Source organism: Corythoichthys intestinalis, chromosome 13 (genome assembly GCF_030265065.1).
Source record: "Corythoichthys intestinalis isolate RoL2023-P3 chromosome 13, ASM3026506v1, whole genome shotgun sequence".
NCBI lineage: Eukaryota > Metazoa > Chordata > Actinopteri > Syngnathiformes > Syngnathidae > Corythoichthys > Corythoichthys intestinalis.
This window is the reverse complement of record NC_080407.1, coordinates 4710185-4734516: the sequence shown is the minus strand read 5'-3', so window position 1 is coordinate 4734516 and position 24332 is coordinate 4710185. Positions and strand designations below refer to the sequence as shown.

Sequence of the window (24332 nt, the reverse complement as noted above, 5' to 3'; positions counted from 1 at the left end):
AGTATAGCCCTATACAGAGAACCACAGCCCACTGTAGGTTGTTGGCATGATCTTAAATGTTACGATCCTGTCATGGTTTCTCTTAATTCCAATCATTGTTTGACTAATTGTGAACTAATTTACTTTGCAGTCACATTCTTCCACTTCCTAAAAATGTAATTGATTATTTACTGGATGATGGGACACTCGTAGTCCCTGGAAGGTAAGAACACCCACACACACTTTATTCATGCAAAAATATTGTTCTGATTTAATCAGGTGGTTACTTTTTGCCCCTCTAATAGTGACTACATTACACAGCAGACGAATGCAGATGAAGACGTTGAGGTAAAAGGAATAGGCATTTACATTTATAAATATTAGGCTGACAGCTTTGTAACGCGTTCTTCCCTCTGCCGCCCCGTAGTGGTCAGATGATGAAACAACCACTACAGTCACAGTAAGCATTTAAAAAAATAATCACACATTTTTACAACAATACATTGAGTTAATGTTCGATTTGATCATCATACTTCTCCACCAGGCACCTGAATTCCCAGATTTCACTGCCAAAGTGCTCCAAGCTGTCAATTCCCTGGGTGGTCGTGTATTCCCCAAACTGAATTGGAGTGCCCCAAAGGTACAAACAACACTAAAAGACGATTCTGACAATGACAGAAGAGTTGTAACGTCCTGTGCCCATTTTAGGATGCCAACTGGATTGCACTCAACAGTTCCCTTCAGTGTCAGACCCTGAGTGAAATATTTCTTCTCTTCAAAAGCTCGGACTTCATCACTCATGACCTCACGCAGCCGTAAGTCATTATCGCCCAAAGCAATTTTTTTACAAAACAAAACAGTTTGGGTTCAACAGTCCTTTTTTAATTCCAGATTTCTTCACTGCAATGACCAGGATTCCCCTGATCCTGTTATCCGCTATGAGGTATGTTCAAAAAAAGAATGCAGCAAAATAGTATATCGAAATTTTCGCACTCTAAGGCGCACCTGACTATAAGCCGCCACCCACCAAATTTGACATGAAAATGGCATTTGTTCATAGATAAGCTGCACTAAACTATAAGATGCAGGTGTCTTCACTGTATTATAGGATATTTGCACCAAAAGATGTTAACCGGTAACACTGTATTTGATAGCGGCATCATAAGCCAGTCATAAGACCAAATCAACCACCGTGACGCTTTGAACCAATTGGCTGCAAAGCTTCATTGCTTCAAGAAGCTTCATTTGGCCATCACTGCTCCCTTGGGGGAGACAATCAACCTCTGCTGCCACCTGCTGTCAACATTGTTGTCCTCCAACATGCCTCCTAGCATACATTGCAGTACAACAGATAATAGAAATAATCAAAATTCATGCTATGTGCTATTATTTCTTCGGTTACTGATCTAGTTGTTTCATTATTTGCTAGTTATGGGATTTGGTAACACTTTATTTAACAGTGGCCCATACGACTGTCATAAGTCCATCATAATTATGACATGACACTGCCATGAGCAATAATGAATGCTTTTGACAGATCATTTTGTGTCAAATGATCTCACTTTTGAATGGATGTAAAAGATCTCAGCTGGACATAAATGGAGCAAGGGTTTGCATAGGGACTGTAGGGACATAACACTACCAATTTTTCAGGATGCTGAAATTGTTCCCATCAACTTTGAAGCAACCTTATTTGCCTTATATAATGACTTCAGTTACCTACTGGAGGTCATTTAGATTGTCTTCCCATATGTTTTAAATGTTGTAACTGACCCCACCATTATCAAGTGAATTATTTTCATTATGTTTAGATTTACATGGACCTCTTTTCACTTGCTGAATGTGCCGGTCTATTTTTACCCTCCTAAACTCACATTTGATTGGCTGATGACTTGATCACCCAACACACACACATTAGATATTAGAAGGTTTTTTTTTTCAGCCAGGAGCAGCCACTGTACGAATTGCAAAAAGACATCAATGTTGTAGAAGTCGGGAACACATCACTAATTTTGCTGCTGAAAGTCCGACCTGCATCAGAGTTAGCATAACATGAAACTGTGAGCTTGGTAAGCTGCAAAACTCAAGTACGTAGCTGGTTAGAGAGAAGTGTCCTCCTCTATGTGACTTCTACTGTCAACATTAATTAAACTGTGATAAATGTAGTGAACTGAGTTTTACCCCCTTCTCCCCAATTTGACTTTTTATTTTATTGATGTGGTCTTAAAGCAGCCCACAGGACTTTCATTTTTTTGTCGAGTTCGGCTGTGCTTGTGGGCAAAAGTAGTCGTGTTTTACCTGAAGGACGGCTCCGTTTTCATTTTATTTTTTGTTATTCCCTGACAAAGAAGTTTTTTCAGTTATATTTAATTTCTTTATTTAGACAATGTTGAGTGGTCTTAAGACAATTTTTTGTTGTTGTTGTTGTTGTTGTTTTTTTTTTTTTTGCATTCCTGGGTAGTTAAGAGATGATTAACAAGCTTGTATTTATTGTGTCTATATTAATATAATTTATCTTCAAATAATGCAAATGAAATTTGCTCATAAAATCCGGACAAGTTTTCAAAATGTTTCTTTAGTATTTTTTTTTTTTTAAACAAAGGTTTGAATTAAACAGTGTAGGCTGAATCAATACACATAAAAGTGTAAGTCGATAAAAATTTATTTTGCATTGATCATTAATATGTCCCGTTCCCAGCAAAAGGAGTACATGCAGGTTATGCTGTATCGACCCTATCAATGTAAAGACCAAACCTACGCCCTTAAAATGGAGTGATATAAATTGCCGGATGACGCTCAATGAGATCTGCATTCATTAATACCCATGATAATTTTATGTCATGATTATGACGGTCTTATGATGCTGCTGTCAAATAAAGTGTTAAGTATTAACCCAAATAAATCAACAAATAAGCCGCACTGGACTATCAGCCGCAGGAGTCAAAATGAGGGGAAAAAGTAGCGGTTTATTGTCCGAAAATTACGGTAATCTGTTTTGTTTTTGTTTTTTTTTCCCTCAGCTGGTCCTAAGAAAGTGGAGTGAGTTAATCCCTGGTGGAGAATTTCGTTGCTTTGTTAAAGAAAATAAATTGATTGGTAAGCAAACACATGAAAAATCTACATTTTTCATCCATAGGTGGCGCTATAAGAGCTTAAAAACAGCATTGTTTTGTTTGTCTTCCGTGTGGGTTGCTAGCAATCAGCCAAAGAGACTACACTCAGTATTATCCGCACATCTTGAAGCAGGAGGAGTCCATCATTCATGCAATCCAAGATTTTTTTAGCCAACACATCCAGTATCGCTTCTTGGATGATGACTGTGAGTATGTTATTATAATTTCGTACTGAATTGAAAGCATTTTGACTTTTGCTTTTGTTTTGCAGTTGTATTGGACGTGTACAGAGATAGCCAGGTAAGTGTGTTTGTGATTAACTTACTTTTTACCCCTGCTAATTGATGAAAACCTTTGGAAGTGGAGGTTATGTATTTGGCATGGACTTTATAATTGTATTGACGGGTCAATTCGGCCAGCCACTGCGCAACGCCTTCAAGCAGGGGGCCCATCCTACAATCAGCTTCAGTTATTCGCAGTCGGTCGCAGCGACACATGCGGCAATTCAACGCCGGATTTAGGATAAAAGTACGAAAGTTGTACCCCATACAAACGGGAAGGATTGTCTCAGGAGTGATTTATTCGAGGATTCAAGGTAATTATTATATTTTTGGTACCATGCATGCATTTTGAAACGTTGTGAAAAGAATCAAGGGGAGAAATTAGCCGCTACGACATTGGCATCATAGATCGCAATATTTACGTAAAATAAATGCTAATTGCCCAGCTCTTTGCTCTTTTAACAAAGAATCCAGACTGTTTTACGTCCTGATCGATAAAGAATTCAGGGAATTAAGCATTTATTCACAAGAATTTCAACGTTGTTGTGGTAAGGCGGCGCTACAGTTACTTAAAGAACAGCTGCACATTCGACATATTTACGTAAAATAAATTATACATCCCTTTTTTTTTTTTTTGCTTTTAACCAAGAATCAAGACTGTTTCACAACCATATCTATAAAGAATTCAGGGATTTAAACATTTATTCACAAGATTTTTCAACGTAAAAAGAGCTTTGGCTGTGTTTCCACTTGGTCAGCTTTGACAGAGATAGGCCCCCTATTAATCGGCCCTACGCCCCGTCAATACCATTATGAGGTCTATGGTATTCGGGTCAAATGTTATTATTTTAATATGAAATAGAAGACGTGATTACATTTTCGTAGAATGAAGTCAGTGGTTAGAGAATTTCTTGTACATGTCTTTTATGTTTTATTACCCTAATTTTCGGACTATAGGATGCTACTTTTTTCCCTCATTTTGAATCCTGCAGCTTATAGTCCAGTGCGGCTTATTTGATGATTTATTTGGGTTAATAGGTAAAACTTTTTTTGGGAGTGGGATCATAAGACTGTCATAAGAATGTCATAACTATGACATGACACTATCATGGGCATTACTGAAAGCTTATGACAGATGTCAATATGTGTCATGTGGCATAATATGTTACTAACTCCATTTATGTCTAGCTCAGATCTTTTACGTCCATTCAAAAGTAAGATAATTTGCTGGATGACACTAACCGACATCTATTATAAGCATTCAATAATGCTTATGACAGTGTCATGTAATAATTATAACAGTACTATGGCACCACTATCCCAAAAAATGTTGCCAAATACAATAGCTAGCAATTAATGAAACAACTGGAACAGTAACTGAAGAAATAATTAGCACAGAACATGAATTTTGATTGTTATTTACATCTGTAGTGCCGCAATGCATACTAGGAGGAATGTTGGGTGACAACAGTGTTGACAGCAGGTGGCAGCAGAGGTTGACTGTGTCCCCCAAGGGAGCAGTGATGGCCAAATGAAGATTTTTGAAACAATAAGGCATTGCAGCCAATTGGTTCAAAGCTTCATGGTGGTTCATTTGGTTTCATGACAGTCTTATAATGCCTTTGTCAAATGAAGTGTTACCAGTTAATATCTTTTGGTGGAAATATCCCATAATAAAATGAGGACAACTGCGGCTTATAGTCAGGTCCGCCTTATAGTCCAGAAATTACGGTAATTATAATAATAATTAGGGCTGTCAAAATTATCGCATTAATGGGCAGTAATTAATTTTTAAAATTAATCACGTTGAAATATTTGACGCAATTAACGCACATGCCCCGCTCAAACAGATTAAAATGACAGCACAGAGTAATCTCCACTTGTTACTTGTGTTTTTTGGAGTTTTGTGGCCCTCTGCTGGCGCTTGGGTGCAACTGATTTTATGGGTTTCAGCACCCATGAGCATTCTGTAAATATTGACATCAACAATGGTGGGCTACTAGTTTATTTTTTTGATTGAAAATTTTACAAATTTTATTAAAACGAAAACATTGAGGGGTTTTAATATAAAATTTCTATAACTTGTACTAACATTTATCTTTTAAGAGCTACAAGTCTTTCTATCCATGGATCGCTTTAACAGAATGTTAATAATGTTGATGCCATCTTGTTGATTTATTGGTACCTCACGATGCGATACGGTTTACGATACAAAGCTCACGATAACGATCTGACGATACGGCGATACAACGATTATCGATACATTGGTCAGGAAATCATTCTATGATATTCTAAAAACAACTAATAAACAGAAAAACAAGCTTCTGCTGTGAATTGGAATGAGTTTATCACTAGTAGACGTCCAACCCATTTGAACTGGGAGGGTGGCAGCGAATGAACATTCGTTCATTCGCTGCCATCCCTCCCACTTCAAACGGATTGAACGTCTATGGCCGTCAGTGGCAGCCAATGCCAGGCAATGAGGTAATTTTGGCCCATTTAAGGTCATTTGCCTGTTGATTTTCAGTTACTTCTTGTTGATTTTGGGGTATTTTATGGGTCACTTCCTGTTCATTTTGTGTTACAGAAAAGGAAGTGACCTGGGAATCCCCCAAATGAATAGGCAGTGATTCAAACTCAACAGGAAATGACCTGGAAATGCCCTAAAATGAACAGCAAGTGACCTATAAATGCCCTGAAAATCTGACAGAATTACTGTGAATGCTCTGGTTTCGAATGAACGAACGTTCCCAGTCTAAATGGTTTGGGCGTCGAGCACCGTCAAGGCAGCCTTAGAGTTAACTGAGACACTATTATGGTGGAAGATTTTGGTAGCAAATTGCTGGCTTTGTTTTTTTTTTAATTTTTAGTAGGGCTGTCAAAATTATCGTGTTAACGGGCGTTAATTATTTTTTTGTAATTAATCACGTGACGCAATTAACTCGCGTGCCCTACTCAAACAGATTAAAATGACAACAGTGTAACGTCCGCTTGTTACTTGTTTTCTGGTGTTTGGTGCCCTCTGCTGGCGCTTGGGTCCAAATGATTTTATGGGTTATGCACAATGAGTGAGCATGGTGTAATTATTGACATCAACAATGGCGGGCTACTAGTTTATTTTTTGATTGAAAATTTTACAAATTTTATTAAAACGAAAACATTGAGGGGTTTTAATATAATCTGCAGATGTTTAAGTATGTCTTTTCATGGGACAACACTGACAAAATGACACTTTGACACAATGAAAAGCAGTCCGTGTGCAGCTTATGTAATAGAGTTCATTTATTTTCCCCTCAAAATAACTCAAAATACAGCCATTAATATTAGGCTTTTTAATTAATCACGTTAAAATATTTGACTCAATTAACGCACATGCCCCGCTCACAGATTAAAATGCAGCACAGTGTCATGTCCATTTGTTACTTGTGTTTTTTGTCTCCCTCTGCTGGCGCTTTGGTGCGACTGATTTTATTAGCATTGTGTAATTATAGACATCAACAATGGCGAGCTACTAGTTTATTAAAACAAAAACATTAAGAGGGGTTTTAATATAAAATTTCTTTAACTTGTACAAACATTTATCTTTTAAGAATTAAGTCTTTCTATCCATGGATCGCTTTAACAGAATGTTAATGTTAATGTCATCTTGTTGATTTATTGTTATAATAAATACAGTAATTATGTACCGTATGTTGAATGTATATATCCGTCTTGTGTCTTATCTTTCCATTCCAACAATAATTTACAGAAAAATATGGCATATTTTATAGATGGTTTGAATTGCAGTTAATTACGATTAATTAATTTTAATCGTTTGACAGCCCTAATAATAATAATTAGTTGGGGGGTTTTTTTGTCTTCATTTCTTGTCCGACCTTTTCAAGGGAAGAGTGTGGCTCATTGATTTGAACCCATTCGGCAAGGTCACTGACTCACTTCTGTTTACCTGGGAGGAGCTTACATCCGGTGGAGAAATCATCCAGCCACAGGTTAACGAATGGGAATGTTGCGTTCAGTGTCCTCATCGGGGTTCAAACACACTTATTTGTATCTTTCAGGACCGTCCGGCTTTCCGCTACACCACTAGCGACGTGACGGTGCAGCCCAGTCCCTGTTTGAGCTACCGTATTCCGCGTGATTTCGTTGATCTTTCCACCGGGGAGGACGCTTACAAGCTGGTTGACTTTCTAAAGCTGGTGAGTGATGTTACTGAAACGTCAGCGCAATACAAAAAATGACAACAACTCATATTTGATTTCAACTGCTTCTCTAATCTAACAGCAGAAAAAGCAACAGGAGGACGATGAAGATGAGACAACACAGCAGAGTTGAAGCGACATAAGAATTATGGTTACATTGACAACACGTTAGATTTTATGTCTGTCTGTATTCAGTTTTTCAAATGGACTCTTTAAGAAACAACTTTAACACTAAATCAAGTCCCGCTCCTTCAATCTGCCAATTTAGACTGAGAGCTCCTGACATACTTACTGTATTGCCTCCATTCTTCAGGCATTTCCCATCATGCGTCTCTCTACGGATTAAACTTCTTGTCATGTATCGACTGAGCTGTCGCGTCTGGTGGATGCCGGCAAACTAGCACATTAGGAATTGATTGCGCTTTTTACGTAACGGCCTCAATTACGCCGGTGGCTAAATGAGCTCCAAGTGGCCCTCTTCAATTCGGCTTGTGTAGCGTGCGATCGAGTGCCGCGGCCATCCGAAGCCCTTTGGCGGGATTGAAATGGCAATTACAGCAGGGGAGGAAAAAGCGGGTGAGAATGCAGAGAGTTTATCATCATTAAGGGCTGCGAGCAGACTTATGGCCTGATTTGACCTGGCTTGCTTGTTTAACTCATTCGCCGGCTTGGATGGCGATAGCCACCAGTCCGTTTTGACTGACGATCATTCATTCGCTGCCATTATTAAAAGTGGGGCTGCCACAGATATTTGACTACCGTAATTTTCGCATTATTAGGTGCACCTGACTATAAGCCGCCACCCACCAAATGTGACACGAAAATGGCATTCATTCATAGATAAGCCGTTCTGGACTATAAGCCGCAACTGTCCTTACTGTATTATGGGATATTATACACCAAAAGATTTTCAGCGGTACCACTTAATTTGACAGCGACATCATACGACTGTCATGAGAATAAATAAACCACCATGAAGCTTTGAATCAATTGGTTTCAAAGCTTCATTGCTTCAAGAAGCTTCATTTTGCCATCACTGCTCTCTTGAGGGAGACGGTCAACCTCTGCTGCCACCTCCTGTCAACACTGTTGTTGTCCAATATGCCTCCTAGCATGCATTGCAGCTCTCCAGATGTAAATAACAATCAAAATTCATGTTATGTGCTAATTATTTATTCAGTTACTGTTCTAGTTGTTTCTATCATTGATAGTTTTGGTAATTGGACACACTTTGTTTGACAGTGACGCCATAAGACTGTCATTAGACAATCATAATTTTGACATGAAACTATCACAAGCATTAACGAATGCATATAACTGATCAGAAAAAACGGTCATTTAGTTTTATCCGGCAAATGATCTAACTTTTGAATGGATGTAAAATATCCCAGCTAGTCATAAATTGCGTTAGTAGCATAATTTGCTAGATGACACTTAATGACATCTGTCATAAGCATTCAGTAATGCCCATGATAGTGTCATGTCATAATTATGACGGTTTATGACAGTCTTAGGACGCCGCTGTCAAATAAAGTGTCACCAAATACCATGACTAGCAATTAATGAAACAACTAGAACAGTAACTGAATAAATAATTAGCACAGAACATAAATTTGCACTGCTGTTTACATCTGAATAGAATATAGAATAGCCCTTTATTGTCATTATACGGTTGTACAATGAAATTGTGGAGCATCTCCCTTTACAGTGCAGGACAAGTAAAAAAATCTCGAAAGTGGCTTGCAAAAGTATAAAATGTAAATACATATAAAATATGTTTGAGGTAGTCCTATGTTCAGGCAGTGCAAATAATTGAAGTGAAGTAGCAGCAGTTGACAGTGAAGGCATTGAATATTGCACAAGTAAAAGTCTCGAAAGTGGCTTGCAAGAATAAAAGTATAAAATATGTATGAGGTAGTCCTATGCTCATGCAGTGCAAATAACTGAAGTGAAGTAGCAGCAGTTGACAGTGAATGCATTGAATATTGCAGATTAATATTGCACGTAAATAAGTATTGCACATGGAATATGTGTGAATAGAAGTGGCAGAAGTTGACAGTGAGGCATTGAATATTGTACTTAGTAATTATTGAACATAGTGTGTTACATACAGTGCGCTCCATAATTATTGGCACCCTTGGTTAAGATGTGTTTTTTAGCTTCTAATATTTTTTTTAAATCAAATAATATGGAAAAAAGAGAAAAATCCAACCTTCAATACAAGTGCATTTATTCAGTGGGGGAAAATCCCACATAAAGAAATAATTATTTGACATCAAATAATGTGTGTCACAATTATTAGCACCCCTGGTGTTAATACTTTGTACAACCCCCTTTTGCCAACAAAACAGCACCTAATCTTCTCCTGTAATGTTTGACAAGATGGGAAATGACAGAAAGAGGGATCTTCAGCCATTCCTCTTTGCAGAATCTCTCTAAATCATCCAGAGACCTGGGTCCTCTCCTCTGTACTTTCCTCTTCAGCTCACCCAGCAACAGATTTTGATTTAAAATGTCCTGGTATTTCAAAGCATGCATGATGTCATGCACCCTAACATGGTTCCCAGGGCCTTTGGAAGCGAAACAGCCCCACAGCATCACTGACCCACCCCCATACTTCACAGTGGGTATGAGGTGCCAGGTCCCAGGCATCAACTGGGACCGTGTGTATTTTTTGTGTGAGACCAAGATTGAGCTTTTTGGCAACAAACACTCTAAGTGGGTCTGGCGTGCCACGAAAGATGCGCAATATTTCTATATGTGGGATTTTTTCCCCACTGAATAAATGCCCTTGTATTGAACGTTGGATTTTTCTCTTTTTTTCCCATTAGGGTCCCATATTATTTGATAAAAAAAATATTAGAAGCTAAAAAACACATCTTAACCAGGGGTGCCAATAATTATGGTGGGCACTGTATGGCTGTTCAGGATAGCTGCAGCGCATGCTTGGAGGCATGTGTTACCTATTAACCTGAGCCACATAATTCGAAAAGAAGGAAAAAAGTAGCTGATTCTAGTCCAAAAATTAATTAATTATCGACCTAATCAGCAACTAATACGATAGTTGATGAATTGCCTAGATACATGTTGACCTAAAAATTGTCCAAATCCTCTATTTCTTTGAGCCATAATTAAAAGTTTTCATAAAAATGGAAAAAAACAGCACATATTGTAAATTCGTAGGATTTCATTTGCATTTAGATTAAAACAAAAAAACAACAAATGATGGCATCATTTATTCGTAAGTCGACTAATTGCAGTAGGAAAAAACGTAAACTATAAGAATGGTTTGTGGCAGCCCGAACTGAAAGGCGACTTCAAAATCATTGTACTGTTAAACTCCACTCCAATTTGCTGACTCAGTCAAAAGGCAGAGGTGTTTTCCCCGGCTACAGCTGAGGAAGGGCTGCAGTGCTTTGCAGTCGGAATACTCATGAGCAGCCAGGACCGCGCCTCGCCTCGCCCCCACCACCTTCTCCCCGACCTGTGTCCATGCAAGTATTAAGGCCAGTGTGTGTGTGTTGTCCTGTACAGCCTGAGATGACCTCTACAGCTGTCAGACTGGGAGGATCAGCGCTCCCCTGCAGTCAGTAGACAGTAATCTAGGTGGAACGGTGCTGACCCAAATGACGGGAGCATATTGTTAGCTCCTTTTCTTGTGGTTCATTCAAAACAAAAAAAACTGGAAAGGCATTGGCAGCTATTGAATGAATCTCCAGGTGATAGCGTTTTGTGTGTTAAGTTTGACTAAATGATGCAGGTGAATACAGGAAATAGCAGGGATTTGCCTTCAGAATAAAAGGGTGTAAACGCATATGTATGGGAGTGTAGAAACCAAGGGCGTAGGTTTGCATAGGGACGGTAGGGACAAAACACTACCAGCTTTTCAGGAGGCTCAAATTATCCCAACTTTTAAGCAAACTTATTTGCATTAGTTCAGTTATACTAGTATAGGTCATTTAGATTGTCTTCCCATTTGTTGTAACGATAGAATTGAGCCTACCATTATTAAGTGAATTATTTTCAGACATGTACATTTCACTTGCTGAATGTGCCATTCCATTTTTTTTTTCCTCAAACACACGTTTGATTGGCTGATGACTTGAGCCCCACCTTGTTTTCAGTGTAAATCTACTAGAAATAAGGGAAATTATCCACCAGTGTTTCAAGTAAATTTTACTCAGATTTCTTGAAAAAGGAGAAATAGCTAGCTGAAAAAAAGCTTAACAGACTTATTTTAAGCAAAAGTTGGTATATTTAATCTTTAAAAAACTTGTTTGTCATAAATGTTCTTAATTCAATAATGCAACTAGCTAACGATAGCACCAACATATTCATAGTGGAGGCGTTTAATGTGTTTGTTGTTGATGTTTGTGCTTCTTCTGTCTCTCTCTTCTTTTCTTCTGTTCACCCAAAACCCCTTCTTGTTCGCTGCTTTCTCCTAATAAATGAGGTAGGTTGAATGATAATAATGGGAGTATGTCATACTCCCATGTGATATATTAAAACTGTTTAGACCAATCGGATGCTCAGATCTCCATTCTCTGTGTCAAGCAGCTGAACAGGACAGGTTAAAGAAAAAAAAAATTCTTAGTTCAAGAATAGATACTGTTCAAAATATTATTTGAAAGCATATTTTCTTGATTTTGGTGAAAAATGACCGACTTTTAGATGTGTAGGCTTAATACGAACAAATGGTCATATTTACTGAAAGTAAGTGGAAGAATCTGACACATTGATCTGTTAACTAGCCTTTAAAATTCAAAACAAGATAAAAATTATTCGACTAGATTGAAAAAAAAAATTTACATATTAGACTAGAAACTGCAATTTCGGGAGAAATTACACCTGGGTCTTTCCTCTGTAGAGATACAGATCTTAGCCCCACTCAGGTCTATCAATAGAATGGACAATAATGCCAGTCAATGGCATTAAACAAAGTAAACATTAAAAATGATTGGGAAAATTGGACGTCCATGTCCGTCAATGGCAGCACCCTCCATAAGCGTCAATGCAATCAGGGACATTTGGGGTACACGTCCTATTGATATCTGGTCATTTCCTGTTGATTTGTGGGTATTTTTTTTTTATTATTATTTTTTTGCCATTAAAAATGAATGGGAAAAAATTTGGACGTCCATTGACGTCAATGGTATCAACTTACATAGCTGTCAATGGAATCTAAGTACATTGGCATCAATAAAATGAAAAAACATGCTGAAATGCCAGTGGAAATGAATGGGAAGTTTGGACGTCCATGGACGTCAATGGCGTCACCCTCCATAAGCGTCAATGCAATCGGGGACATTTGGGGTACACGTCCTATTGATATTTGGTCATTTCCTGTTGATTTGGGGACATTGATTTTTTTTTTTTGCCATTGAAAATGAATGGGAAAAAATTTGGACGTCCATGGACGTCAGAGGTATCAACTTACATAGGTGTCAATGGAATCTAAGTACATTGGCACCAATAGAATGAAAAAAAACATGATAAAATGCCATTAGAAATGAATGGGAAATTTAAAATCCCGTCAATGGCGGCACCCTTCATAAGCGTCAATGGAATTGGGGAAGTTTGGGGGACACGTCCTGTTGATATCTGGTCATTTTCTGTTGATTTGGGGAAAAAAAAAAAAAATTCCCATTGAAAATGAATGGGAAAAAATTTGGACGTCCATGGACGTCAATCGTATCAACTTACATAGGCGTCAATGGAATCCAAGTGCATTGGCATCAATAGAACGAAAGAACATAAAATGCCATTAGAAATGAATGGGAAATTTGGACGTCCATGGCCGTCAATGGCTGCACCTTTCATAAGCGTCAATATACTTGGGGAAGTTAGATTAAGACATTACACTGTAAATTTGCAGTGGGAAAGTTAGTATAGGTCAATACAGATTTATTTTTTCATCAATCATCAAGCCCATCAATTAATTAGGTTCTTATTGGAGAGAAATGTAGCCCTGACTGCTGTTCACCCAATCTGTTTAGTCTTATTAATGTCCCGTCCCCACAAAATCTGTACATGCAGGTTACGCTGTTATATCGTCCCTACCAACATGGAGACCAAACCTACGCCCTTGGTAGAAACACCCAAAGACAAAATAGAAATAACGTCCTGTCTGCAATAGTTTATTATTAACAAAATGACAAACTTGTATAACCTTGCTCTACACTACATTTGTATTAGTTACCTATCAATTACAATGTTCATACTTAAACTGAACATTGTGTTGTTTACAGGGCCGGCGCTAGCTATTTTGGTGCCCTAGGCATAAATGCTTTGTGGTGCCGTCCCCCCCAACGATAGAAATGAACAATATCTGAACATTTGTCAGTATTGCTTTATTTTACAAAATAACTTCGTTGTCAACAGTAATATTTCACAAACATTCACAAATGTTTCACAAACTGTCAAACCAAACAAAAATAAAATGAAACAAAAAACAAAAATAATAGATAAATAATAATTAAGTCTTTATAAAAAAAAAACTACCAATGGCACCAAATAAATAAATAAAACTAAATAATTTAAAATAAAAATAATAAATTCCACAACTATTTACAAATAAACATCTGTAAATGAACATAAATAATGAACTTTAAATACAAACATTAAAGTGCAAGAATCAGTTGTTAGTGGCCCTACAGAGGCACACGTCTGCATTTCCGCGCTGCAAAATCAGCTATCAGGTCATCATATGACAGTTTCTGTGCAATTTCCCCATTGATGCTAATGACATCATCATCATTATATTTGTATTACTTGCATTTACCAGGCTTTACAAAGTTTTTTTTTTTTAAAATACTATATATTGTTGTTATTATTACAATTACTATTTTTTAGGATTTTTTACAAACTTGATTTTTTTTTTGGTGCCCCTTCAGGCAGTTGGTGCCCTACCCGCAGTGCGTGTTATGCGTATGTGGAGCGCCGTGTCTGGTTGTTTAGTAGTGTAATTACTATCAATACACTTTGAAAGACTAGTTCACTTATCCAACTGTGTGTATTGAAAATGAACAGTCAGAATTGATTAACCCAAAACAGATGCTCTTATTTTCAAAAACTGTAGCAGGAAGTGACAGTACATCCGCAAATTTGACAGCCTGGGGACAAGGAAGAGAGAAAGGTGGGGGAGAGAGAGAGAGATGGAGAAGGGGAGGGAGAGAAGAGCAGGGACACGGCAACCTGCTGGAGGACTCACATGGTCCTGTCGCAGCTGAGGACACCCTCACAAAGCTAGCCGCTTTACCTCTGATTGTTTACTTTTTTTTTTTTTTTTCTAGCTGGCTCCGTCCCCCCGACCTCCCTCCTCTCCCTGGTATCAATCAACGCCATGGCTCGGGAGAACGGAGACACCAGCGGGGGGGAGACGTGGAAGAAGCAGGTCGACGACATCAAGAAGATGTTTGATTTGAAGGAAGTCCTCGGGACGTGAGTACACGCAACTTTGACCGCCCTTGACGTTTCTCGAGCGCATGACAAAGTGACTTTGCCGTGACATCATTGTACTTAAGCGCCGGAGCGTCAAATATTCTCATTTGGGATAATGGCTTGCAACTACCGAGGCTTGACATACGTTATTAATCACTGTCACATCATTCAAAACCGGAGTTTGTGATGATGTATTAACTCTTTGGCTGGCAATGACAGTGATGGACATCCATGATAATACCGTGTTTGTATTCATACATCATGTCCATCTTGAGCCAGGTAATGTATTGTAAGGTAGATGGGAAGTTTGCCTTTTGCCTGATGAAAAAGTCATCACATTCTCATTGATGACTGCAATGGTTTGAGCAGACTGCTCTCTCAGCACTAGTGACAGCTGTCATTATCGCACTTGGCCTTTTTTTCTTCTCGTGTCTTGAGAAGATAGTTTTCGCTCCTCCACTTCCTTTTCTCTGCCCTAATCCTGACAGTCAGTTCCTGCTGTGTTTTCTGGCTTGGACGGCATCCTGGGGAACTCGAACGTAGTTTGGGATTAGCAGTGTAGGGATTTAGAACGACTTCAGGGCAAATAGAAGGTTGTGTAATGAGGCTTGAATTGAGCTTTTTTTTTTTTTTCAAATTATGAAATTGAAACCAGATTTAAAATGGACGTGGATTTGTGGTCTAGTAGTGGTGTTGAGGATGCAGTCATTTACAGCATTGGTGTAACGTTAGTTTATTTTAATGATGTTTTCCGGAAAATTACATGTAGTTGAAGGAGCAAGAGTCCCCAGGGGCCCCAGGCAACATGGGGCCCTTCAAGTGTGCGAAAGTAAGCAATAGAAGAAAGAATAGCAACACAAAAGTACCGCCATCGGATGCGGAGGTATATACTTTTGTGTGAAATCAGTAGTCAGATTGGCCCTACAACCCACCAAATTCAAATTATTCCATAAAAACCACTGATTGGTGGACTACCGACCGAAATGAGTATTAAATTTGCTGATAAAATTGTTTAGTATTATTTTAGATGCATATATGTTATATTTTTCTCATAGAGTATTCGACGAGGAATAAGATAGACCCATTAATAGACTTTTTGGGAAAAATCACCATTTTTTTAAGTAGTCACACGAGTAATGAGTTGGCCTGTGAAACTCAACATACTTCAACTCGGCAAGGACTTTCCAGAGAGTACTTGGTGAGTCACTCTTTAAACAATCATGTGGTTTTAATAACTGATTGGACTTTCTTAAACATTAATAATCTACGTGACGTGGTTCGTGCTGATTGGGATTGATAACAGAATCATTAGAGAATCTGCCAAATGATTCCATGGTATTGAAACACTCCCTACACTTGTCACTGCAACAGTGCAGTAAAGCTGTGTGTGCTAAATATGTTGGCCCTCTGGGGACCCCTTCTGGCTGGGGGCCCTAGGCAATTGCCTGGTTTGCCCAATGGGACGTGACGCCTCTGGTTGAAGTGGTGGTCAAACAAAAATGCTATAGGTTTTATTACACCCAAGGTGAGTTCAACTAAACGAGAAATACATTTCACTTTTCACCTTATACAGTGGTATGAAAAAGTATCTGAACCTTTTGGAATTTCTAACATTTCTGCATAAAATCACCATCAAATGAAATCTGATCTTTGTCAAAATCACACAGATGAAAAAACAGTGTGTTTTAACTTAAACCCCCCAAACATTTATAGGCTTTCATATTTTAATGAGGCTAGTATGCGAACGATGACAGAAGGGGGGAAAATAAGTAAATGAACTAGTGCTGCAACGATTAATCGATTAACTCGAGTATTCGATTAGAAAAAAATATTCGAATTAAATTTTGCTGCTTCGAGTATTCGTTTAATTAAAGTGACATTGTAATGGTTTATTTTTTAAAGTATTTGCGTTTAGTTTTATTGATTTGGGTGGATACACTGCTTTCTAGTCTGCCTCAATTCACATGGCTGAATCCAGGTGCTCCCGGTTAAGACGTTTTTTTAAAAAATGTTTTATGCATTCGTAATTTTGTTTATAGGTATATTTAGCCCATTTTTGTGGGAATATGTGTCTTAATTATTTGTTAAGAACATTGTAAAAAAGTTAGCATTTTATAGCATTTAAACTAGCGGACTTTTGCGATGTAAGTTAGCCAGTTGTTCTTTTGTTGTACATAGAGCCTCATTTATCTTTTTTATACCGTTTGGGGCTCAGCTCAGGTAATTTAATTTTTCATGTTCCTTATCCGATTACTCGATTATTCGAAGTAATGGTTTATCAATTAATCGACTACTAAAATAATCGATAGCTGCAGGCCTAAAATGAACTGTCACATTTAATATTTTGGCAGCAATAACTTCAACCAGACGCTTCCTGTAGCTGCAAAACAGTCCGGCACATCAATCAGGACTAATCTTGGCCCATTCTTCTCTACAAAATTGCTGTAGTTCAGTCAGATGCTTGGGATGTCTGGCATGAATCGCTGTCTTTAGATCATGCCACAGAATCTTAAAGGGATTCAAGTCTGGACTTTGACTTGGCCACTCTTAAACGGGTATTTTGTTCTTCTGAAACCATTCTGAAGTTGATTTACTTCTGTGTTTTGGATCGTCTTGTTGCAGCATCCATCCTCTTTTTAGCTTCAACTGTCTGACTGACGGCCTCAGGTGTTCCTGCAAAACATCCTGATTAACTTTTGAATTCATTCTTCCATTAATGATTGCAAGTTGTCCAGGCCCTGAGGCAGCAAAACAGCCTCAAATCATGATGCTCACTCCACCATGCTTCACGGTGGCGATGAGGTGTTGATGTTGGTGAGCTGTTCCACTTTTTTACTCCACCTATGACATTGTGTGTTTCTCCCAAACAATTCAACTTTGGTTTCATCAGTCGACAAAATACTTTGCCAAAACTTCTCTGGAGTGTCCAAGTGCCTTTTTGCAAACATTAAATGAGCAACAATGTTTTTTTTTGTTTTTGTTTTTTGTAGACAGCAGTGGGTTTCTCCATGGAGTCCTCCCATGAACACAATTCTTGGCCATAATTTTACATATAGTTGATGTGTGCAGAGATACTGGACTGTGCCAGTGATTTCTGTAAGTCTTTAGCAGACACTCTAGGGTTCTTTTTTACCTCTCTGAGTATTCTGCGCTGAACTTTTGGCGTCATCTTTGGTAGACGGCCACTCCTTGGGAGAGAAGCAACAATGCCAAACTCTCTCCATTTATAGTCAACTTCTCGGACTGTCGATTGACGAGCATCCAGACTTGTAGAGATAGTTTTGTATACTTTCCCAGCTTTATACAAATCAACAATCCTTGATTGCAGGTCTTCAGACAGCTCTTTTGACCGATTCATAATGCACATCAGACGATGTTTCTCATCAAGACAATTCTTACCAGGGGTGTGTTTGATAGTGGGCAGGGCAGCTTTAAACCACTCATCAGTGATTGGAAACACACCTGACTTAAATTGTTTAGTAAAAATTGGTTTCAATTTCTGTTTTAAGTCTCCTTAGGCGGAGGGTTCACTTAGGCTACCTTCATACTACAGGTCTTAATGCATGAATCCGATTTTTTCGTTTTTTTCCAACTCGATTGAGGCATTAACTTGACGGTCTGAACGTGACAAGTCGCATAGAACGGGACCATTTCAAATCCGATCTGGGTCACTTTCGTATGTGGTCTAAATCCGATCTGGGCCACATTTTTCCAGACTGTCTTGGCGGTCTGTACTGTCCAGTCCCGCAAATCGGATTTAATGCAGCAATTACGTCATCAAATAGCGAGAGAGTCGTTACCGTAGCGATGCACCTGTGCGTTATTAGCGCCTAGCTTGCAGTGAACACGGCTTTTGGGGAAGGGCTGAGCTTGACAACAGTCATAAAAAATAAAAATGGGTTGAGGATAAGCCTGAGAATGCTCAGTTTTCTCTCTGTTCCAAGTGAGCAATATTTCAACATTGCCTCCACGGCCGAGAGTCGGGACAAACTGCCCGTATGTGTGTGTGACGTGCACGGACAGCGCGTGCATGCTATCGATCCATATAAACTTTGAATATAAGCCTAAACGGGGATTATTTATGTCTGTTATTTGTGTCCACCTTTTGAAAAGCAAAATATGATATCCCTGGAATGACGGATGACGTCTGTCATTTGTTTTGATGCTTCTGCGCATGCGGGTCTTCTTGCTTAGCGCGTGTCCGACTGCGAATTAGTGCGCATGCGTAATACTTGAATGGTCTCAATGGATAAAGGCAGTCTGAACGGGCACGCCAAAAAAACGGATATGACAAAAAATCGGATTCGTGCATTAAGACCTGTAGTATGAACGTAGCCTTACTTATATTCCCTCTTCTGTCATAGTTTGCATGCTATCCTCATTAAAATATGAAAATCTGTAAATGTTTGAGTACCGTAATTTCCCGAATATAACGTGCACTTTTTTTCCCCAAAATCAACTTGTAAAATCATGGTGCGCATTATAAATGGGTACATGGATGGAGACAGAAATATATAGTGTAACATATTATGTCTGTAACGTTAAATACAATTAGAAAACAATTTTATTAAAAAATAGCATGTCCGATATTTTTTTGCCGATCCGATACTTTGAAAATGTCGGGATCGGGACATCTCTAGTTATCAGTTGCTGTCTTTAAGATTGCAATAGGTCAGTATTTGTGTGTTTGACTCTTCGATAACAAAATGATACGCAGTAAATCAATCAAAGAATTGAAAAACGTCATGAATTTGAGCAGTCATAAGCGTTGGAGTCGCTTCTTTTGAGTAATGTGTATGCACGGGACTCTTCTTGGATATCGCCTTACCCTCGAGGGTGAGTGCCTCTTTGTTGTTCACGCCTTAATAATTCATCACTTGGGTCCTTGTGTTTTTCATCTGCCACCTATAGTCACGACTGCTTTGTTTTTAAACGTTGAACCGAACAAGTGTCCGACAGGGAAAAGGAATGAAGGAGGCCTTCTGAAAGACAAAGTGCGCCACGGCGCACTTGTGTCGTGTGCGATAGCGCTGACGGTGATGCATTGTGGGAATGTTGCCGTGCCGCCCTGGGCATGCTGTCCTTAATTGATGCTCTAATTCCCCGCTGCTGGCTCGGTTCCCTCCTCTGTTTCTGGGACTGCAACCTTGTGTTTAGAAATGCCACGACATTTAACTCATTCACTGCCATTGATGGTGATAGACATAAATCCATTTGGGATTTACTTGGATAAATTAGAGGCCCATCCGGGTTATCGGTGTCTATTGTTGCTCATGAGCTAAAAAGCGCAAGAGCATCAATGTCGCTTTTCTCTCTTTGAACATGCGGCAAACACACATTCCATTTGCCAGCTGTCAAGCCCTCACTTAGTTGTAAATGTGTGGAAGGTGAGATTACTATTTTGCATGCCGAAAGGTCGGGGTTCCGCCGGTCCAGCTTCACACGTGCGTCCGCCGCATTAATAACCATAAAAATACAGTCCATTATCGGATCGCAGCACTAGTTTTAAGGCTGTGAGCAATTACATTTTGCTCATAATGGGCTTGGAGTTAAAAGCTTGCTGACAACGTTGCGGACAGCCGAGCGATTTTGTTTAAAGAGCACTTGCTGTGTTTGTCTTTTAAACGACAAATGCTCGAGATAGAACTTTGGGAACAGACTGAGGTCATCAGTCTGTTTTTAAACTGCCCTGTCAGACCCTAATCTTTTCTGTCTTCCCTCTACATGTTCTTTCAGTTGGTAAGTGTCTCCCTTCCTCGCAGCCCTTGTTAAATGAGGTTGTAATAATCTTGTAACGCTACTTACAATGGGGCAAATAAGTGTTTAGTCAACCACTAATTGTCCAAGTTCTCCCAGTTGAAAATATTAGAGAGGCCTGTCATTGTCAACATGTGTAAACCTCAACCATGAGAGACAGAATGTGGAGAAAAAAAAACAGAAAATCACATTGTTTGATTTTTTAAAAAACTTATTTCCAACTTATGGTCGAAAATAAGTATTTGGTCAATACCAAAAGTTCATCTTAATACTTTGTTATGTACCCTTTGTTGGCAATAACAGAGCCCAAACGTTTTCTGTAACTCTTCACAAGCTTTTCACACACTGTTGCTTAGAGCTGGGAATCTTTGAGCACCTAACGATTTGATTCCGATTCAGAGGCACCGATTCGATTATAAATCGATTATTGATGCACACCACCACACTTTTAATGTTTTGTACATTAGTTCCAAAATTGTTCAAAAATCCTCTCAGGCTAAACCAAACTATTTTAGTATCAAGTTAACAGTTAAAAACAGTAAATAAAATACTCAAGTCCCCATTCTGTATCAAAAGCTTAAAACTACATTCAATTAATTTAATGTTGTGAATCAACCGTTAAAGTTGTTAAAATTGTTCCCATTATTCCATAATTTCGCATCTGTCTACTTTCGACATGTCAGTTTTAAAACGGTTTCATCATTAAAGATAGATTAAAGTCAAGATTTTGCCGATTTAGAAGTATTATAGATAAAAAGTTAATTGAGTTCACTACAACAGAGCCTTCTAGAGAAGTCAACTGCTTTAAGATGGCGGCAAGTCTGTCGTTTCACATCTAGTTCTACAATATGTGATATCTACCATAGCCATATGTTGCCGTATGTTAGCAACTAGCAACCGGTCGCTGTTTGTAGAGGCTGTCGGCCGCAGCCAGGTATGATTGTTTCTTGTTTTGTTTTTTTTCATCTAGTGGCATGAGTTGAACTAGATATTTACTCTCGGTCCGTTCCTCATTGCGTCCCGAAGACCATGCTGACTGTGTTTTATTTCCGCTTTACCTGGTATAATTCAATAATCGGAATTTGGATGTTTGTGAATCATTCTCGAATCTTCCACGGCCGAATCGCGAATAATCTATGAATCGAAAATTTCACACGCCTCTACTGTTGCTGGTATTATGGCCCTTTCCTCCATGCAGATCTCCTCTAGAGCAGTGATGTTTTGGGGCTGTCGTTGGGCAACACGGAATTTCAACCCCCTCCACAGATTTTCTATGGGGTTGAGATCTGGAGACCTTCTAGGCCACTCAGGACCTTGAAATGCTTCTTATGAAGCCACTCCTTTGTTGCCCTGGCTGTGTGTTTGGGATCATTGTCATGCTGAAACACCCAGCCACATCTCATCTTCAATGCACTTGCTGATGGAAGGAGATTTTAACTCAAAATCTCTCGATACATGGCCCATTCATTCTTTCCTTTACACGGATCAGTCGTCCTGGTCCCTTTGCAGAAAACAGCCCCAAAGCATGATGTTTCCATCCCCCTGCTTCACAGTGGGTATGGTGTTCTTCGGATGCAATTCAGTATTCTTTCTCCTCCAAACACGAGAACCTGTGTTTCTACCAAAAAGTACGATTTTGGTTTCATCTGACCATAACAGTTTCTCCCAGTCCTCTTCTGGATCATCCAAATGCTCTCTAGCGAACCGCAGACGGGCCTGGACGTGTACTTTCTTCAGCAGGGGGACACGTCTGGCAGTGCAGGATTTGAATCCCTGGCGGCGCATTGTGTTACTGATAGTAGCCTTTGTTACTGTGGTCCCAGCTCTCTGTAGGTCATTCACTAGGTCCCCCGTGTAGTTCTGGGATTTTCACTCACCGTTTTTGTTATCATTTTGACGCCACGGGGTAAGATCTTGCGTGGAGCCCCAGATCGAGGGAGATTATCAGTGGTCTTTATATGTCTTCCATTTTCTAATAATTGTTCCCACAGTTGATTTTTTTACACCAAGCATTTTACCTATTGCAGATTCAGTCTTCCCAGCCTGGTGCAGGTCTACAATTTTGTCTCTGGTGTCCTTCGACAGCTCTTTGGTCTTGGCCCTAGTGGAGTTTGGAGTGTGACTGACTGAGTTGTGGACAGGTGTCTTTTATACCGATAATGAGTTAAAACAGGTGCCATTAATACAGGTAACGAGTGGAGCCTCGTTAGACCTGGTTAGACCTCATTAGAAGAAGTTAGACCTCTTTGACAGCCAGAAATCTTGCTTGTTTGTAGGTGACCAAATACGTATTTTCCACTCTAATTTGGAAATACTTTAAAAAATAAATGTGATTTTCTGTTTTTTCCCCACATTCTGTCTCTCATGGTTGAGGTTTACCCATGTTGACAATTACAGGCCTCTCTAATCTTTTCAAGCCGGAGAACTTGCGCAATTGGTGGTTGACTAAATACTTATTTGCCCCAATGTATAATGAACATCTATCTGCTTCAATGGTAGCCGATTTAATAAAAACAATTAGAAACTGCTTTTTACGTTTGTTTGGGTCATACTTCTGATTATGTGCTCATTCACTGCCAATTCAAATTTGTCTGCCTGCTATCAGTGCGTTAGCACGCTCGCACATGCCTCTTGTGAGATAAAGATGCATCATCTGCACTTGTTTAGTTGGCAGAAAACACCAGCCGGCAAGATGCAATTTGAATATGAATGCGGTATTTCCTACCCAAAGCACTATACGTGTGCTTCAACAGCCAAAATAATGTTTTAGGCCACAAATGACCTTAAAATTACATTCAAATCCACTTTTTTCCTTGTGATAATCACTCTATTCCTACTACTGTCCCTCTCAGTTTTATGGTATTTGTGTATTTAATCATGGATGTTTCTATGGTAACAACCTAGCCGTCCATCTCGCCCCTTTATGAATGATCGTTGTTTTTAATTCAAGCGGAGTAGTTTCACGCCTGGCCGACGCACGATTTGTCTTGTGGACAGGCAATTTTAACTGGACTGTAACACATACGTTGAAGAATTTAGTATAGTATAGGAGTATAGGAATGCAACAGGCAAGATATAGTTTGGTTGTCACTCTTTCTTGTCAAAGCCTGTTGTTTTATGTGTGTGAAACAGGGAAATGATGGAATCTAATTGGAATTTTAATACACAGGTTGGGTCATTGAGATATAAGCAAGTATGTACGTGTTGCTAGATTCTGGCACACAGGCCGCTCTATTTTATCATGATTCAAATTATTTTGCCATATTTTTCGAGTAAGAGGCGCTCACTTATTGTTTTTGGTGTGAAAAAGCCACGCATTGTAGCAGCTTGACACTTGTCAATGTAGTCTGCTGTGATTTCCCTTCCAAATTCACAACACTGCTTGAGTCTTTTTACACTTTGATCAAATTTTATTACAGTTTCATGTAGGGCACATTGTTTCATCTCCATCCGCAATATATGGGAAGCAGAAAGGGATTTAATCTAAAGAGCCCTTAGCACTAATTAGAGCGTTTGAGATCAAATCACTTTAGAAGATTACAATTGCATTTAACAAGGTTTGC

At 39.0% G+C, this 24332-nt stretch overlaps 2 protein-coding genes across 3 annotated transcripts in view; both read left to right on the top strand.

Annotated features, from left to right (window-relative positions):
* Positions 1-490: 490 nt before the first annotated feature.
* cdc123 (cell division cycle 123 homolog (S. cerevisiae)) lies at positions 491-7705 on the top strand. Its single transcript, XM_057854069.1, has 9 exons — positions 491-619; positions 688-794; positions 871-922; positions 3000-3018; positions 3176-3298; positions 3364-3392; positions 7258-7362; positions 7432-7569; positions 7655-7705. The coding sequence occupies exons 1-9, from the start codon at positions 491-493 to the stop codon at positions 7703-7705; spliced, it is 753 nt and encodes a 250-aa protein (XP_057710052.1).
* Positions 7706-10463: 2758 nt separating this feature from the next.
* Positions 10464-24332, top strand: part of camk1da (calcium/calmodulin-dependent protein kinase 1Da) — a 47176-nt gene continuing 33307 nt past the window's right edge. Inside the window, exons 1-2 of one of the 2 annotated variants that reach the window (XM_057855923.1) lie at positions 10464-12025; positions 14865-15012. In XM_057855923.1, coding sequence (XP_057711906.1) covers positions 14915-15012 — 98 coding nt within the window. In that variant the 5' untranslated portion in view covers positions 10464-12025; positions 14865-14914. Of the gene's footprint in view, positions 12026-14709; positions 15013-24332 lie in introns of those variants that run through there. The other variant, XM_057855922.1, reaches the window with a different exon arrangement.